The sequence below is a fragment of the Schistocerca americana genome, chromosome 1, assembly GCF_021461395.2.
Source record: "Schistocerca americana isolate TAMUIC-IGC-003095 chromosome 1, iqSchAmer2.1, whole genome shotgun sequence".
NCBI lineage: Eukaryota > Metazoa > Arthropoda > Insecta > Orthoptera > Acrididae > Schistocerca > Schistocerca americana.
Window position 1 is genome coordinate 1,115,823,096 of NC_060119.1, and position 20,370 is coordinate 1,115,843,465.

Below are 20,370 nucleotides of genomic sequence, written 5' to 3' on the forward strand. Positions count from 1 at the left end.
AATAGCCTTTCGCTCCCTGTATTTTACCCCTGCCACCTTTAGAATTTGAAAGAGAGTATTCCAGTCAACATTGTCAAAAGCTTTCTCTAAGTCTACAAATGCTAGAAACATAGGTTTGCCTTTTCTTAATCTTTCTTCTAAGATAAGTCGTAAGGTTAGTATTGCCGCACGTGTTCCAACATTTCTACGGAATCCAAACTGATCTTCCCCGAGGTCCGCTTCTACCAGTTTTTCCAATCGTCTGCAAAGAATTTGCGTTAGTATTTTGCAGCTGTGACTTATTAAACTGATAGTTCGGTAATTTTCACATCTGTCAACACCTGCTTTCTTTGGGATTGGAATTATTATATTCTTCTTGAAGTCTGTGGGTATTTCGCCTGTCTCATACATCTTGCTCACCAGATGGTAGAGTTTTGTCAGGACTGGCTCTCCCAAGGCCATCAGTAGTTCTAATGGAATGTTGTCTACTCCCGGGGCCTTGTTTCGACTCAGGTCTTTCAGTGCTCTGTCAAACTCTTCACGCAGTATCTTATCTCCCATTTCATCTTCATCTACATCCTCTTCCATTTCCATAATATTGTCCTCAAGTACATCGCCCTTGTATAGACCCTCTATATACTCCTTCCACCTTTCTGCCTTCCCTTCTTTGCTTAGAACTGGGTTGCCATCTGAGCTCTTGATATTCATACAAGTGGTTCTCTTCTCTCCAAAGGTCTCTTTAATTTTCCTGTAGGCAGTATCTATCTTACCCCTAGTGAGACAAGCCTCTACATCCTTACATTTGTCCTCTAGCCATCCCTGCTTAGCCATTTTGCACTTCCTGTCGATCTCATTTTTGAGACGTTTGTATTCCTTTTTGCCTGCTTCATTTACTGCATTCGGATCTCCGGGCGGGGACTACTCAAGAGCACGTCGTTATCAGGAGAAAGAAAACTGGCATTCTACGGATCGGAGCGTGGAATGTCAGATCCCTCAATCGGGCAGGTAGGTTAGAAAATTTAAAAAGGGAAATGGATAGATTAAAGTTAGATATAGTGGGAATTAGTGAAGTTCGGTGGCAGGAGGAACAAGACTTTTGGTCAGGTGATTACAGGGTTATAAATACAAAATCAAATAGGGGTAATAGGAGTAGGTTTAATAATGAATAAAAAAATAGGAGTGCGGGTTAGCTACTACAAACAGCATAGTGAACGCATTATTGTGGCCAAGATAGACACAAAGCCCATGCATGCCTACTACAGTAGTACAAGTTTATATGCCAACTAGCTCTGCAGATGATGAAGAAATTGATGAAATGTATGACGAGATAAAAGAAATTATTCAGGTAGTGAAGGGAGACGAAAATTTAATAGTCATGGGTGACTGGAATTCGTCAGTAGGAAAAGGGAGAGAAGGAAACATAGTAGGTGAATATGGATTGGGGGGAAGAAATGAAAGAGGAAGCCGCCTTGTAGAATTTTGCACAGAGCATAACTTAATCATAGCTAACACTTGGTTCAAGAATCATGAAAGAAGGTTGTATACCTGGAAGAATCCTGGAGGTACTAAAAGGTATCAGATAGATTACATAATGGTAAGACAGAGATTTAGGAACCAGGTTTTAAATTGTAAGACATTTCCTGGGGCAGATGTGGATTCTGACCACAATCTATTGGTTATGAACTGCAGATTGAAACTGAAGAAACTGCAAAAAGGCGGGAATTTAAGGAGATGGGACCTGGATAAACTGAAAGAACCAGAGGTTGTACAGAGTTTCAGGGACAGCATAAGGGAACAATTGACAGGAATGGGGGAAAGAAATACAGTGGAAGAAGAATGGGTAGCTCTGAGGGATGAAGTAGTGAAGGCAGCAGAGGATCAAGTAGGTAAAAAGACGAGGGCTAATATTGAATTTAATTGTTGATAACTAATAGTCACTATTGATAACTTCTGATACTGATCATCTTTGGTTGTGTGGTGGTACTATTTGCTTATGGTGTGTGGGAGGGGGGGCAAAATGAGATTTTAAATTTTCCTGCAGAGCATTCTGTCATTCCATTTGTTCCAAGAAAATGATGGGCTGTGTGCCCATCAAAATACTGACAGTTGTCAAAGAAACTATTCTGTTGCATTCCTGTAAATTGTTTGAATATTTATTGGTAACTTACCTCCAACAGTTTCTGAAGCCGAGGCTGTTGCTTTAACTGCCTTGTGGACTGTGGTATCTAAAGAAGTGCGTATTTTGCTAAACAGTGAGTTATCTTCTGCAAAACTAATGCTACCATTGCTAACTCGTTTTACAAATCTTTTGGAGTTGCCAGTCTCAGGCAGCACATTAGGATATCCTGTGTCATGAACCAACTCTAGAGTATCTTTCTTTGCTGCATCCTCTGCATCGATGGCCTGGAAAATAAAATCAATAATTTACTTTATTCTAACAACTACATAAACCTTTTGGCAAAGAGAAACTGTTATAGGCTTTTACCCTTAGAACTGTCATCAAATGTGATAGTAAACAGATTCAATTTCTAATCTTCACAGACAGGACAGCCATTCTGCTTTTCGGGTCAAAAGTAAGATAGACATAGACATAGACAATCTGTTGAGCAAAATTGGCTATGTATTTAGCTCAGAACAGGGTGTAATGGAATCAAAGCTTAGATGAATGTGATGAAGAAAGAACAGTGACTAGTTTAATATAAAAATTTAGAACAACATAGTAGTACAAGAATAAAGAATTCTGCTATCTACAAAGTAAGATAACATAGGATGGCTGAAGCAAAAAAAGGTATGAGAAATACACATGGGCAAGCAAAGAAAACTTTATTTGATAAATGAGATCCTCTGTTAGTAAAAACTGATATGGAATTAATGAAGAAGTCCCGTAAAGTGCATGTCTGGAACATATCATTGTATGGGAGTAAGACACGTGCACTGGAAAATTTAGAGACAAAGAGAATGGAAGTGTCTGAAATATGGTGCTACTGAAGAATGTTAAACATTAAAAAGTAAGTATACTGGTAAGGTAAGAAATTAAGATGCACCAAAATGGATGAGTGGGCAAGAATCTATGTAAAACACAGGTTAGAGAGACATGTTAGTGGGACAGCCTCTGGGAGTTGTTAATTCTAGAAGTAGCAGATGATGTGAACATTTTAGTACAGACAAAGCATAGAACATTCAAACCAGTTTATAGACAGAGATTAGCACAGGGATAGGAAGAGATGAAGAAAGCATCAAACTGAGAGATTCACATTTAAAAATTGCAAAACTCTGGTAGCAGGAAAATAATTTCTCTTTTTACTCTCTCACTGAAAGTACTAGTTTTATTATGTTTATTATGACTACGGCAATGTTACACTGGCTGCCAGGTGCACCTCAGTGAAGACTAATAGACTGTGGCATACTGGCAATGGCAGACAGTTTGTGTATGATGCTGAGAGTCCTGACTGGAGACATTAAGTTCCGAGGTGTGACATGCAAGCTAATAGATAATTTTAATTACATTATAGTTTTGTTTTTGAGGGTAGTACAGTAAAATCTATGAGTTTAGATATTAAAACTGAGAACAATCACTTAAAGCAGTTAAATCCTGCTGCTTATTGTTTTTCACCTTTGATAATGCTACCACTGCTAGGAGGTTCTGGTCGTATGTAAAGTATGCTAGCGGCAAGACACAATCTTTGTCTTCTCTGCACAACAGCAATGGAAATTCATTATGATAGTGCTGCTAAACAGAGTTACTAAACACAGCCTTCCAAAATTCCTTCACTAAAGAAGATGGAGCAGATATTCCTGAATTTAAATGAAGAGCAACTGCCTACATGAATAACTTAGAAGAAGATATCCTCAGAATAGAGAAGCAGTTTAAATTACATAATAAAGCAAGTCTTCCGGTCCAGAATGTACACCAATTATGTTCCTTTCAGAGTATGCTGATGCAATAGCTTCATAGTTAACAATCATATACACCCATTCGCTTGACGAAAGATCAATACCCAATGACTGGAAAGATGCACACGTTGCACCAATATTCAAGAAAAGCATTCGAAGTAATCCACTACATTACAGGCCCATATCATTAACATTGATATGCAGCAGGATTCTGGAACATATATTGTGTTCAAATATTATGAATTACCTTAAAGAGAATGGTCTACAAACACACAGTCAACATTGATTTAGAAAACATCATTCTTGTGAGACACAACTAGCTCTTTTACTCACACAAAGTGTTGAGTGCTATTGACAAGGGATTCCAAATTGATTCTGTATTTCTACATTTTGACGAAGCTTTTGACACCATATCTCAGAAGCAGCTTGTAATTAAATTGTGTGCTTGTGGAATATCGTCTCAGTTATGTGATTAATTTTGTGATTTCCTGTCAGAAAGCTCACAGTTCATAATACCTGGCAGAGAGTCAGTGAGTAAAGCAGAAGTGATTTCTGTCATTCTCCAAGATAGTGTTATAGGCACTCTGTTGTTCCTTATCTATATAAACAATTTAGGAGACAATTTGGGCAGCTGTCTTTGGTTGTTTGCAGATGATCCTGTCATTTATCATATAAGAAAGTCTCATAAGACCAAAATAAACTGCAAAACAATTTAGATAAGATACCTGTAGGGTGCAAAAATTGGCAATTGACCCTAAATAATGAAAAGTGTGAGGTCATCCTCCACACGAGTGCTAAAAGGAATATGTTAAACTTTGGTTACATGATAAATCAATCAAATTCAAAGACTGTAAATTCAGCTAAATAACTTGGAATTACAATTACAAACAACTTAAATTGAAAGAACACATAGAAAATGTTGTGGAGAAAGTGAACCAAAGACTGTGTTTTACTGGCAGAGCACTTAAAAGATGCAACAGATTTACTAAGAAGACTGCCTAACTACACTTGTCCATCCTCTTATAGAGTACTGCTGCACAGTGTGGGATCCTTACCAGATAGGATTAACAGAGTACATCAAGAATGTTCAAAAAGGGCAGTTCATTTTGTATTATTGAGAAACAGGGAGGGGGTCACAGACATGATACAGAACTTGGAGTGGACTTAATAAAAACAAAGGCATTTCTTATTGCGGTAGGATCTTCTCACAAAATTTTAATCACCAGCCTTCTCCTCCGAATGTGAAAATATTTTGTTGATACCGACCTACTAAGGGAGAAATGATCATCATAATAAAATAAGGGAAATCAGAGCTATCACTGAAAGATACAGTTGTTTGTTTTTTCCATGCACTGTTCAAGAGCAGAATAACAGAGAATTATTGTGAAGGTGGTTTGACGAAACCTCTGCCAGGCATTTAAGTGTGATTTGCTGAGTAGCCACACAGGTGTAGTTTAGATGTAGAACTCATTTTACAAATCTTTTTGTATAGCATGGCTGCTAATTTCACAATCCATCTCTGACCATATTATGTTAAATAAACAATAAAAGTGGGGAAATTGGTTTTGCCATTGGTACTTGATTTAGGTGAGATTATATTTTGACTATTCTTTCTATGCATTGTGAGATGCCGATTTGGATTAGGGACTTCATGTAGCACAAACCGGGCACGCTCTTCACAAGCTTCACTTCATTTGGCAGTGAAACAATTGGGCACACTAAATGCAAAGCATCAATTCTTGATCACTAACTTGAAGTACAGAATGACCATGAACTTAATGGGAGCAAGGGAAACATATAACTACAGAAAAAGGTCAAATACCTAATACTAAAACAAAAAAAAAAAAAATCTTGCAAGCTGAATTACATACAAAAGAAAACACAAAAATAATCTGCAGTATTATTAAAGTCCCAGGACAGATTTAAGCAAGGAGTGAAATAAAAACATAAAAAGCTGAAACCATTACGAATAATGAGAGACAGGGAGAAAGGAAACAGGAGTAGAGAGATTTCTGAGCAAAGATCTACGGTACACATTTAAAAATTTGCAAGAACATCACAAGTAGAGATGACATTGAAGTGAGTGAAAGACTCCAACCTCTAGTTTAGTCAGAGTAATTATAGGCATGGAAATGCCACATTTATTTATACGAGGTGCATTCAAGTTCTAAGGCCTCCGATTTTTTTTCTCCGGACTGGAAAGAGATAGAAACATGCGCATTGTTTTAAAATGAGGCCGCGTTCATTGTCAATACGTACCAGAGATGGCAGCACCATGCGGCAGATGGAATTTTACCGCCAACGGCGAGAATGAGAACTGTTTTAAATACTTAAAATGGAGACTTTTCCTTACTTGAACAGCGTGCAGTCATTCATTTTCTGAATTTGCGTGGTGTGAAACCAATTGAAATTCATCAACAGTTGAAGGAGACATGTGGTGATGGAGTTAAGGATGTGATGAAAGTGCGTTCGTGGGTGCGACAGTTTAATGAAGGCAGAACATCGTGTGACAACAAACCGAAACAACCTCGGGCTCGCACAAGCCGGTCTGACGACATGATCGAGAAAGTGGAGAGAATTGTTTTGGGGGATCGCCGAATGACTGTTGAACAGATCGCCTCCAGAGTTGGCATTTCTGTGGGTTCTGTGCACACAATCCTGCATGAAGACCTGAAAATGCGAAAAGTGTCATCCAGGTGGCTGCCACGAATGCTGACGGACGACGACATGGCTGCCCATGTGGCATGTTGCCAAGCAATGTTGATGCGCAACGACAGCATGAATGGGACTTTCTTTTCGTCAGTTGTGACAATGGAAGAGATGAGGATGCCATTTTTCAATCCAGAAACAAAGCGCCAGTCAGCTCAATGGAATCACACAGATTCACCGCCACCACAAAAATTTCGGGTAACCGCCAGTGCTGAAAAAATGATGGTGTCCATGTTCTGGGACAGCGATGGCGTAATCCTTACCCATTGTGTTCCAAAGGGCACTACGGTAACAGGTGCATCCTACGAAAATGTTTTGAAGAACAAATTCCTTCATGCACTGCAACAAAAACGTCCGGGAAGGGCTGCGCGTGTGCTGTTTCACCAAGACAACGCACCCGCACATCGAGCTAACATTACACAACAGTTTCTTTGTGATAACAACTTTGAAGTGATTCCTCATGCTCCCTACTCACCTGACCTGGCTCCTAGTGACTTTTGGCTTTTTCCAACAATGAAAGACACTCTCTGTGGCTGCACATTCACCAGCCGTGCTGCTATTGCCTCAGCGATTTTCCAGTGGTCAAAACAGACTCCTAAAGAAGCCTTCCCCGCTGCCATGGAATCATGGTGTCAGCATTGTGAAAAATGTGTATGTCTGCAGGGCGATTACGTCGAGAAGTAACGCCAGTTTCATCGATTTCGGGTGAGTAGTTAATTAGAAAAAAAATCGGAGGCCTTAGAATTTGAATGCACCTCGTAGTTAGTAGATTTCTATATGATCTTAAGCTAGTCAGTGCCAAACCTCAGACTTTCACTTCACCACTTCATAGTTGGTCACCTTGAAAAACTGTGATGCTTCCCACAGTGTGTTCATAGCAAATTTTACATTATTTCCTTTTTCCACTTTTTTTCAATTAAAAAAGAAAAACAGCAATTTATGCTGTCTATGAATGATTAGTAGTAAAGGAGAGTACTCGCCAAGTAGCTATTCAGTGTGTGGAATCCTTTAGTCCTAAATTATTTACATTCTGCCAGAAATTACATTACTAAATTTAAGTTGCCTGTGTGATGTAAATTCCAACTGGTTTTTCATTATGGATATGAGCTGTGTTACTTGTTACACGGAGTACAAGTGACAGTGACTATGCAAATCAGTTTTGTTGAACTGTACCAATCTATTGTTATCTGGTTCTTGATATTAAGCAATGCCAACTGTAATTTAATTGAAAGTTCTGTACTTTTTTTAAATGAAGAATAAAAATAGTTGAATTGAAGGAGTTTCAAAATAAGTAAAATAAAGGAAAGACAACCACTCATCTACAGCAAATCGAGGCATGGGGTACAGTAACACATAACAGAAAACGGCATTCACACTAGTTTTCAAGCACTATCTCTTTTTCCAGCAATACACTCATACTCAAACACAAAACCACACAGACCCTCAAACACATATTTCAGTGGCCATGGCAAGACTAATTACTGTTACTTCATTAGTGAAAACAGTTGCCTGAGCTTATGGAAGTGGAAGGGATTTGGGGGGGGGGGGGGGGGAGGAAGGATGCATGGATGGGGTAGGAAATAAGGTCACAAGGAGAGTGTAGCAGGAAAGAGGCAGATCTTTGGACAGATAACTTCACAGTCACTCGACAAGATGAGAAAAGAGATGTAGGAAGTGGGAGAGGAAGGGAACTGAGAGGGGTGGGGGGAGGGGGAGGAGGAGAGAAAGGTGAAGATGATGAGGGAAAGAGAGAAGGGATGAAAAGGGGGTAGAGGAGAGTGAGAAAACAGAGGAAGATGGACAGAGGGAGAGGAAGAGGGAGAGTGAGAATGCACACTTGGGCGAGTGGGGAGGGGAAGAGTAGTGGGAGAAGAAAGTGCGTGATCTGGATGGAGTGGTATGGACAAAAGAGAGAAGGGAAAAGGCAAAGTAAGGCAATGGGAAAAAGTTAGTGGAGGTTTAAGCCAGGGAGATTACGAAAGCGCAAGATGCCAACCAGCACGGATTTTGAAAACATCGATCATGTGAAACCCAACTTGCACTTTTCTCACACGACACACTGAAAGGAAGATACTGCATTTCTTCATTTAACTCAGTACCACACCTACTCTTATTGTCAAAAGTACAATCATATGGGGTATCAAGTGAAATTTGTGACTGGATTGAGGACTTTTTGGTAGAGAGGGGGCAGCATGTTATATTGTATGGCGAGTCATCATCAAATGTAGAAGTAACTTCAGGTGTGCCAGTGAAGTGTGTTGGGAAACTTGTTGTTTATGTTGTTTATTAATGACCTTGCAGACAATATTAATAGTAAAATCAGGCTTTTAGCAGATGATACAGCTATCTATAATGAAAAACTATCTGAAAAAAGCTGCATAAATATTCAGCCAGATCTTGATGAGATTCCAAAGTGGTGCAGTGATTGGCAACTTGCTTTAAATGTTCAGAGATGTAAAATTTTGCACTCCACAAAATGAAAAAAAAAAAAAAAAAAAAACATATATATCCTGTGACTATAACATCAATGAGTCACTGTTGGAATTGGCCTACTCACACAAATAACTGGGTGTAACACTTTGTAGGGAAATGAAATGGAACGATCATGTAGGTTCATTCTTGGGTAAAACAGGTGGTAAACTTTGGTTTATTGGTAAAATACAGGGAAGTGCAATCAATCTACAAAGAAAATTGTTTACGTATCACTTGTGTGAACAATTCTAGAATACTGCTCAAGTGTGTGGGACCAATACTAGATAGGACTAACAGGAGATATTGAATGTATGCACAGAAGGGCAGCACGAATGGTCAGAGGTTTGTTTGATCCGTGAAAGAGCGTCACAGAGATACTGAAGGAACTTCAAGATCTACATATACTATCCAGAGAAAGTCTGTTAACAAAGTTTGATGAACCAGCTCTAAATGATGACTCTAGGAGTACGCTGCAACCCCCCTATGTCTCACTCACATAGGGGTCATTAGAATAAAACTGGAATAATTACTGCACACACAGAGGCATTCAAACAATCATTCTTCCCATGCTCCATACATGAACAGAACAGAAAGAAACCCAAAGAACTGGTACAATGGGACGAACCCTCTGCCATGCACCCCACAATGGTTTGCACAGTGCAGATGTAGATGTAGATATGTTGGAGTGACAATGCCCGTCTTTTTAGTTAGAGAAACTTGTGCTAGAAAGTAGTATCCAAACAGCCCACATTGTGAAGCAGCTGTTAAAATAATTTGTGTTGTGGTGTGTGGCATCTATATCAACATCTATGTGATAACTCTGCAATTCACAATTAAGTGCCTGGCAGAGGGTTCATCAAATCACCTACAAGCTATTTCTCTACCATTCCACTCTCAAATAGTGTGCAGGACAAACAAACACTTCAATCTTTCTGTGTGAGCTCTGATTTCTCTTGTTTTATTATGAGGATAATTTCTCTTTATGTAAGAGGGCATGTCTACAATATTTTTGCATTGGAGAAGAAACCTGGTGACTAAAATTCCACAAGAAGACCCTGCTGCAATGAAAAATGTCTGTTTTATTGGTTGCCCCCCCCCCAGTTCACATATTATGCCCATGGAACTCTACCCCCTGTCCACAATAATACAAAATGAGCTGCCCTTCTTTCAACTTTTTTGATATCCTACTTGAAAACTGGCAAATGTGATGAACTGTGATCATTACACCATTGTGTGACATTTGCATGCAATGGGGAAGGTCCAAATATCAAGTGAATGGATTACCCATGCTCTAAGCCACAATTACAAAAATCAGCGGGTGGCCATAAGTACATCTCTGCTTGGTCGTCATCAATTGGCTTGTGAACACCAAAAATTCCTACCCTGTGTCATAACTGGTGATAATAAATGGTGTCTTTATGCTAACATAAGGAAAAGAAAGGACTGGTTGAACCCAAACAAAGCAGCAACTCCTCATACAAAGACATGCACATATCCACAAAACATAATATTATTTGTCTGGTGGGAAAGCAATGGTGTGGTGTACTAAATTGCTTCCCCAAGCTGTAACCATCACTGCTGACATATATTGTTAATGACTGAGATGTCTTGCAGATGTCATCCAAGAACAATGGCCAGGAAGAGTGCGTGAAGCGATGTTACTCCACGACAATGTCTGCCCACATTCTGCTAGACTGACAAAACTCACTATACAGGACTCAAGTCGGGAAGTCATTCTGCGTCCACTTTATTCACCTTATCGCGTGCCTTCATATTTTCACCTTTTCTGCTCTCAATCAAAAAACCTTCAGAGAACTTTCTTTCCAGATGAAAATGCATTCTGAACGTTGCTCAACAAATTTTTTGCCTAACCATGTCATTTCTACAGTCGTGGATTGAAAAGTTACTGCCGGCCGGGGTGGCCGAGCGGTTCTAGGCGCTACAGTCTGGAACTGCACGACCGCTATGGTTGCAGGTTCGAATCCTGCCTCAGGCATAGATGTATGTGATGTCTTTAGGTTAGTTAGGTTTAAGTAGTTCTAAGTTCTAGGGGACTGATGACCCCAGTAGTTAAGTCCCATAGTGCTCAGAGCCATTTGAACCATTTTTTTGAAAAGTTACTCCAGCATTGGGCGACTGTTGCAAATACTGAAGGAGAATATATTATTGATGACTAAAATCTCTGTTATAGGTATGTGTTGTATTTATTAAACTAATGGAAAAACACCAAAAACTTATACACCAACCCAATATTTTGTTTTTACAGCCTTTAGACGTGTGTGATTTATTGTGTAACTGTAACTTAGTAGATTTCTTTTAGTACTCATATTTGGCAACAGAATGGTCAAGTCAGCAGTTTGCCACAATTTGGTGATGATCATTCATGCCCACATAGAATGCTGTACAGTAACTGCAGCATAACTGATCATGGCTGGTTTCACATGTGGCCCTGCCTTTTACTGGGTAAGAAATACCTGTGGATGGACTGCAGTGGGAGGTGGTGGGTTGTATATGGGATAGGTCTTGCAACTGGGCTGATCACAAGGGAATGACCCATGGGGTGCAAGATTGGGAGTAGGATTGGAATAGGGCTGGACAAGGACATTCTGAAGGTTTGGTTGGTGACGGAACATTACTTCAGGGGATGTGGGTAGGATTTTGGATAGGATACCCACGACATGAGGTAGGTGTAGTCCTGTTGAGGACATGGTGATACTGGAGAGCTCCTGATTTCCAATGCAGATGTGGTGTCCACAGATGGCGAAGTTGTAAGGAAGAGATTTTTTGACATGGAATAGATGACAGCTGTCAAAGTGGAGGCACTATAAGTGGTTGGCACACTTGATATGATCAGAAATATTTATGGAGCCATCTGAGAGGTGGAAAGCAACAGCTATGAATATGGCTTGATGAATTGAGAACAATCAGGTGGAGTGGATTTGGGAGTAGGCATTGAGTCTATGGAGGAAAGAGCAAATGTTGTCCTTGCTGTGAGTCCAGACCATGAAAATGTCATCAATGAATGTGAACTAGACAAGAGGTTTTAGATGTTGAATGGATACAAAGGATTCCCCCAGATGGCCCATACATAAGTTTTAAAATGTGTCATATTTGGAACACAACTGAAAGAAGGACAAGAAGTAAAATGGTGAGCATTCCATCAATCAATGTAACTGCTGATAATTGTTGTAAGAATCTTTATATTCTTATGACAGAATGGCAATTAATTAATTAATCTTTATACTACTAGCAATACACAAAAGCTGCTATATCACAAGTCTTGCAAGTAAAACATATAACTGCTAACTGGTTCTTCATAGAAATACTCCATATCTTTTAAGTAATTCAACAAAAGAAATATGGTAGTACAAATATCAGGACTTGTGATGAAGATAATCTGAAATTACCACAAAGTCCAGCAGATCTGAATAGGCCTTTCCCAGAACAGTTCTAAAAATTGAAATGCACATACTTTTGCAATTAATATTAAAGCAGTGGTATAGTGTACTTTGTTGTTAGCCACACTGAAACAGTACAAAATTTTATATATAAATATTCCTATTCAAAAAATGTATATTGTATACAATAAGGAGACAATATGTTAGCAATGAAAACATGGGAAACAGTCAAAACTTAAAACGAGTAGAAAAACTGGTGAAAGAAATGCAATGTGTATCCAGTATTTAAAAAATCACACATTTTTGTCAAAGGAAACATCAGATTTACAAAAGAGTAAAATTATTAGCTATACAAAGAAATGTGCACCATATATTCTTTATCTCATCATCTATTACAGAGTAGACACAAGTATTTGCCACAAGAAAACATCTGAAATAATGAGGACGTTGTCCACAATAGAAAATTAGTTATAAAATAAGGATTTAGAAAAACAATAGAAACTCCATAATAAAATTAGGATCTAGAAACACAATGGAAAGTTAGTAATGAAATAATGATCAGGAAACTGTTCATGCAGTGAGCAAAGCAATTGAGTTAATAATACATAACATGATCTGAAGAGGCTTAATGGAGCACGAAGGCCAACTCACCACAACTTGAGAGATTGGACGGAATGGATTTTCTGTGGCCACATCACCATCACTGGACTGATGCTCCTGATGATTTACATCAAGTCCTCCATTCTCATTTGCTATATCTCCTCTTTCTTGTCTTAGTTTCTGTACTCTTTCCAGCCTTTCTTTCTTTGCTTCATCATCTAGCATTTTTTGTTCTGTGACATCTCTCTCAACACGAGCATTTAGGTTTTGATAGTTACTTATTATACAGTTCATAAGCCATCTGCAATCACAAGAGTTCCATGTATTTATGGCCTGTTTATTGGCTGGCAATAATGAATTCAAGAAGAGTGCTATTTTGCTAAAAACTTGAAATGGAATGAAATCAGTTCACAGCATGCTCTACTGGTAAAAGAAGACATACAGTGATTATCAAATTATGAATACTTAAATTTATATATAAATGAAAGAAAATAAACATGTCTGATTAATTCACTTGCTCCTTAGTGCTACTTTCAAGTAATTTTTAAGTAATTTTATGTTGTCACTAGACTTGGTATTCCTGAGAACTAATAAAAAAATTGAGGCATAAGGAACATATTTTAACAACAGAGAAGTGGGGTGATTAATAATTCTTTTTACTTTAAATTCAGTCTCACGTTACACAAATTGTATCATTAGCCATTTCAACTACTTTGCAAGTCATCAAAGTGCAACTGAACAGAATACAGAGTCAGTCATGATGTAATGGACAGTGTGAACATTTCTCCTGACCTGTTCAGTTGTACTTTGATCCATTACTATGTAACATTCAAGTTATCTGACGGTGACTAGCAAAGAAGATGAAACTCGTACATATACCTGTTGTATGACTTGAGGATTAAATACACAACAAAAAATCATTTACAATATATCACCATGTTCCCCTACAACAGAATGCCTAGTCTGTGTGCAGTCATTCTTGTGAATAGTTGGAGGAGAATCCTCAAATACATAAAGAGTATTTGACAAATAATCTGCTTTTGGGGAGAAGTGCCAATAATGATGAAATCAGACAAAACTAGTGACTTTAACATGTGTGTTACTTCTAATAGCTATAAAAAATGTGCATCACATATAAGAGAATATCAGAAAAAGGACTCAAAATAAAATATGTTTTGCACATTTAACTGCAAAAGTTGCACACGGATCACATGTGACATCCTGTCTCACACACACTATTACGACAGCTGAAGTTGCACCCTTTGAAAGCAAATGTGTCCTGTTTATGTCCTCCATATAGAAGTGTTCTCTACTGTTTCATGACCACAAAATTTTCATTCCCTACTTAGCTTCTTCACCATATTGTATGCCTCAGGCTTCTGTTTGTGAGCTTAGTTTTTAAAGGTGAGAACTGTTGCATTACAATGTATAGACTGAGTGCTACTAAAATAAAAGAAAATATGAGTGATACTTGCTGACCATTAGTGGTCGCTTTCGGAGAACTGCTGCTAGACATTTTGCAGCAACTATATATTTTATATTCCTCTTGGATAACAAATACATAAAAGAACACCAAAATGAAATTATTGCAAAATAAAGGTACAAGGAATGCAATGAAGCAAGAAAAGTAGAGAAAAAGGTTGAAGGAAACAGAGTTGTTTAAGAATTAAGAACAGAAGGTTCCCATGGCTTCCCATGGCTATTGACAGGAAAGACAAAGCAAATCAGGAAATAAATTAGATATGGTAGACACAGTGCTTTACATACAAATTAAGACACTAATATGGCCTACACTGATGCGAGCAGTTCACTCATGGGAATCATCAACACTATTATTAATATTATCAAAAGGAAAAGTCACATGAGAAAATTATAAAATTACAAGAAGGCAGAATGACTTGCCAGTACTTACTCTTAAGTAATGTCAATAAACACATATAAAGGAAGAAAGAACTATCGTAAACAGAACTATTTGTTATTTCCTTGATACCACAAGTGAATCCCTCTCAACATTGATCTTCCCTAAACTAACCTCCTTTTTCCCTGCAGATGGAACAGTCTGTTCTGAAAGCTAGGATGGTTTTTTCCACTTTTACATTCAGCATTTCTTAGAAAGCTGATTATTAAAACTATCATATCTACAAATGTGGTAGACGTAAACATCCTGTATTTATTTCTGGGTACTTATGGTGACTGATATTGCAGCTCTCTGTGCCATCACAAAGACTCAGTAACCCTTACCCTGCTAATCCACAAATACAGTAAATGTGGTAATAGAGGCAGGAATCTTACAGTGACTTACTTCACAACTATGTAATAGAAGACAAAAGTAATTGTCTCTTCAAATGAGTGACCTGCCCATCCTCTATAACCCTCCCCAACCTATACTTCTCTCCTTTCCAACAAACTATTAGTTCCAAAGGTAGGTTGTGTGTTCCTTTTATTTTTATATGTACCCATTGGCAGCAATACATTTTTCACCTCCTGAAGATATTTGATGGCTAGAAATAGAGTCGATTTATTTTAGAAGACCCCGCAGGGGTAAACTATCAATGTGATGTGAAGCAGAAAGAGTTAATTTCTGCAGTGCAATCAATGGGATAGAAAAACCATTTACCAGGTCAAGCAAGCTATTTGGGAAACAGGGGACTACAACAACTGTAAATTTGAATGGAGATAAAACGTATATCCACAAACTTGAGGGACACCTTTTCTGACTGTTCATCGGTTGTGTGAAGTGACAATTACTATTTTTCTCTTGTTACAGATGCAAAAAATTAGCCACTACAGAGAGCTGTCCTTAATCCCACATTTACATAGTTTGTGTACAGCAAGGTGTGATTTAATGAACTCATGTATTTGGTATGGTCATAGAAGATTCCTTCAACTGTGTTGTTCTTTTCTTGTGATGTGCTGATCTTATCAAAATTATTTACGACATCTACAGTATTTTTTCCTGCTGGAAATCAAATTGATCATTTGAAATTTTGTATGGGGATATCAACAACTTTCTCAAATACCTCTGACAAGAGTGTCTGAAGAGAGATATGGGAATACTTTCCCATATCTTTTCTTGATTTATAGCTGCTGGAGCAAGAGTAAGTCCTATGTCATAAAGTTAGTGTCAAGAGGATTCAGTTCAGTAACAGGTGTCACAACGGCCCTTCCACAACAGTCGCTGATTTAATAACAGACTCATTTATGTGTGAGGCAATCCTTAAACATTTTTTTTTTTTTTTTATTTATTTTTTTTTTTTACAAATGCATTGACCAACTAGGACCACGTTAACAACTTCAGTTCCTCTTCTCTTCCTTTGTTGTTGTTTCCTACTTTTCCAGTATTCCCTCATCTTCTCCCCATGAAGTCTCTTCCTTTCTTCTGTCCATGTTGTTCCCGATTTTTTATTTCTTCTGCTTTGAAATCCTTCCAAATTTAGTATTTTGTTTTTAAAATGGTTTCTTTCTGCTATTTCTGATTCTTTGATGTTGTTTCTTTCAAGCTCTTTTTTTACTTCTGTAATCCATGCTATTGTCGATTTCTTCTTCCAGAAATATAGGAGTATTTGTTTTGTTAGTCTATTTCCATCCATTCGGTATAGATGTCCAAAAAAGGTTAATCTTCGTTTGGCCATTACTTCAGGTATTTTCTCTATATTTTTGTAGATCTCCTCATTACTTCTTATTTTCCAACCATCTGCAGTTTTCAGTGCACCCATTATTTTTCTAATAATCCTTCTTTCCAGTACCTCTAGTTTGTCCATCTTATAGCTCGTCGTTAGGCATTCAGATCTATATAAACATTCTGGTCGTACCACTGTGGTGTAGTGTTTTTTTTGTTTTGTTTTTCTAGATATACATTTCTTCTTGTAAATATTTTTGGTCAAACCATATGCTCTTTCCATTTTGTTAATTCTTACATCTATTGCAGATTTTTCTAGTCCATTCTGTTGTATAGTTTCTCCAAGATATTTAAATTTATTTACTCACTCTACTTTACCTATTTGTGTTTCTATGTATTTTGGTGCATTTTTTATATTTGTCATGAATTTTGTTTTTTCAGCTGAAATTTTGAGACCAGTTCTGTTTTCCAGAATGTTTATTTCAGTAACAGCTTCTGTCAGGTTTTCTGAAAATATTGCAAAATCATCCACAAAAGCCAAGCAGTTTACCTTAATTCCATTTGTTTTCCTTGCCAGAGTTATTGGTTCAATTTTGTGAATTTTTAGCTCCGAATTCCAGATCATTACAGTTTCTTCTAGAACACAGTTAAACAGTAAAGGTGATAAACCATTGCCTTGTCGAACACCAGTTTTTATTTCAAAAGGCTGAGATACTACTCCCATAAATTTGACTTTAGATACTGTACCTGTTAGTGTTTCACGAATTATGTTTGCTAGTTTCGATTTAACACCAAATTCTCTAATGACCTTATCTATCATTTCTCTGTCTATACAATCAAATGCTTTCTTGAAATCTATAAATGACACTAGTATTGGTTTGCTGGTTAACATTCTTTTGCGAATTATTGACTTTAAGTTAAAAATTTGTTTGGCACAGGATCTTCCCTTTCGAAAACCACCCAGATATTCTCCTAGTTGTTTGTCTAAAGTATCTACCACTCTGTTGAGGAGAATTTTTGATAATATTTTGTATGCCACTGGCAGAAGTGACACTCCTCTGTAATTACTGACATTTTGTTTGTCTCCCTTTTTATGTAGTGGGTGGATTAATGCTGTTTTCCATTCAACTGGAATCTTTTCAGTCTTCCAAATGTTTCAAAAAGCCGCTGTAGATCCTTTATGATTTTTGGTTCTGACCACTTCAATAATTCTGCTGTAATGGAGTCTTCACCACTTGCTTTATTGTTTTTGAGTGTTTTGATGGCTTCATGAATTTCTAGCTCTGTTGGCGGGAAATATTCCTCTGGATTTTGAGGTGACACTGGAAATTCTAATTTATCTGTTGGAACTGGACAGTTTAACAACTTTTCAAAAAAATTTGTTAAAATTTCACAATTTTCTTTATTATTTGATCCTATTTTGCCATTTTCATCTTTGAAACAAATACTTGGTGCCTGATATTCTTTAAGTGTGTGTTTAAAGGTTTGGTAAAAATTTATAGAATTATTTTTGGTGAAATTTTCTTCTATTTCAATAAGCCGAAAATTTTCAAAGTTCCTTTTGATTTTCCGGATTATTTTTGATGTTTCTTTTCTTTGTTGTCTGAATTGTTCAAGGTCTTCCTCTTTTTTTGAACATCTCCATTTTCTCCATTTTTGAGCTCTGCTTCTTCATACTCTTCATTTCACCATGTCTTCTTTTTATTCTTGGCTAATCCTAAAGTTTTCTCTGCTGCTTGAGTTATTTTCATCTGGAGTTCACGCCAATTACCTTCTTTACTTGTCTCAGTTTCTTCTCTAAATTGTTCTATATTCTCTTTAGTAATATTCGCTGTAGTGGTGTTGTATCTGATCACTTTCTTGGTTGCCTTTTTTAGTTTAGATCGGAGAAATTTTATTTTAATCTTAGAGAGATAATGATCTGAATCGAATTCCCCATTTCTGACTATTTTAACATTCATAATTTCCGTGATGTACCTTTTAGATATGGCTAGGTGATCCAGTTGAAATTCACTTAGGTTTGGATTTGGATGTCTCCAGGTTTTGGCTTTTCTTGGCAGTTTGCGGAAATGTGTGGACATTTGTTTTAACTGGAACATTTTACACATGTTGATCAGTCTTTCACCATTTCTGTTTGTTCTTGAGTGTGCTGGATATTCACCTACAATAGTTCTAAATTTCTTTTCCCTCCCAATGTGTGCATTGAAGTCACCAAGAAGTATTTTAATGTTCTTTTTAGGTATGGTAGAAATGTCAGATTCTAAAAGGTCCCAGAATTTATTTACTTTCTCCAGATTTCTTCTGTTGTCAGCATTTATAAGCGCATGACAGTTTATGAGGGTGTAACTTTTATTCTTGCATTTCATTGTTAACATGGATATCCTTTCTGAATTCGAGCTAAATTCTGTTACACTATCCACATCTTTTTGTTCACATAAAATGCTGTTCCAAACATCGGCATGTTTTCCGTTATTCTCACTGGTGGTTTCCCTTTATAAATTCTATAATGTTGTGTATCAACTACATCCTCATCTAAGAATCATGTTTCCTGAACTGCTATAATCTGTACATCATTCTTCTGCAGAAATAATTCTAATTCCTTCTGTTTCCCAGTTTTCAGAAGAGAATTTACATTTAAGGTTCCAAATTAGTACTTCTTCTTGAACTGAAACTTGGAAGGCTTTTCTATATATTTCATCTTTTCTTCACCGCAAATGTTGGGACTCACCAGAATCCTAGGTCCCATTGCATTACATGATGTAATGGTGGATTCCTCATCAGAGTTACCACCTGGGGTAGAGCATCCATTGTGCGAAATTTCCATATTGCAACTTGAAGCTGTAAATTGTAAAGAGTAGGGAATCCAAGGTCATTCCCGAAGTAAGACCAGGTTGTTAGCCTGGACTATTATTTATTCAGCCGCCACTAACAAGTGGAGCAGACGCTGTCAGGGTGCCGCCAATAACATGTGGAACCGTCATGCCCTCTGTGCATTTTGGCCTTGGACAAGAGGCTGCCTCTTCCGCCAGCTCCACCGTACCGAAGTCCATCTTCTCCGCCTTCACTGCCGTATCCCTGGCAAGGGGCCCTCACGAGGTACTATCACCAGGGCCTGGTGAACCAAGGTTTTTTTAGCGAGGTGTTACTCCTCCCCCTCCTCCTTTCTCAATGTGGCTTGGGACTGGCTTTGGATGGTAGAGATTGGCTCCACAATCAACATATCACAGTTTGACACACAGTTCTAAGTTATAACTCCCATTTAAGTTAAAACTATTTTTACTGGTGTTTGCCCTCATCAAATGCCACAGTATATCAACATATGACATTCAATCTCCACTTTCCTTCAATTATTTATGGAACAGGTTATTATATGTGTGAAGTCACAACTGTGTTCTGGTCTCAAATAAGAATTTTGATAGCTGCCTTTTATGAACTGGGCTCTACCAACTGAGCCCCATGAGAATGTCCCAGGAAGTAACTGGCAGTATCAAATTGCCGATCGTTACTCTCCACTCCTTCTTCAGTAACACTCCTGAGACCACAGAGAAGACAAACTGCCTACCGTATTGACCCACGAAGGTGCCAGTCTCACAGCAGAATTTGGAAGGAATGAAGAACAGCCACTAGCATGTGCAGGCCAAAGAGCTGACTTGCTGTGCAAGGCTTGGATGGCAGAGCTTGGCTCCACAATCAAAATAT

General features: G+C 37.8%; 1 protein-coding gene across 3 annotated transcripts in view; it reads right to left on the reverse strand.

Annotated features, from left to right (window-relative positions):
- Positions 1-20,370, reverse strand: part of LOC124618800 (ADP-ribosylation factor-like protein 13B) — a 201,748-nt gene that overhangs the window by 54,518 nt on the left and 126,860 nt on the right. For all 3 annotated transcript variants that reach the window (XM_047145379.1, XM_047145378.1, XM_047145377.1), the window contains 2 exons: positions 13,104-13,353; positions 2,148-2,382 (listed from right to left, as the gene is read on the reverse strand). In XM_047145379.1, the coding sequence (XP_047001335.1) occupies positions 2,148-2,382; positions 13,104-13,353 (485 nt within the window). The remainder of the gene's footprint in view (positions 1-2,147; positions 2,383-13,103; positions 13,354-20,370) is intronic.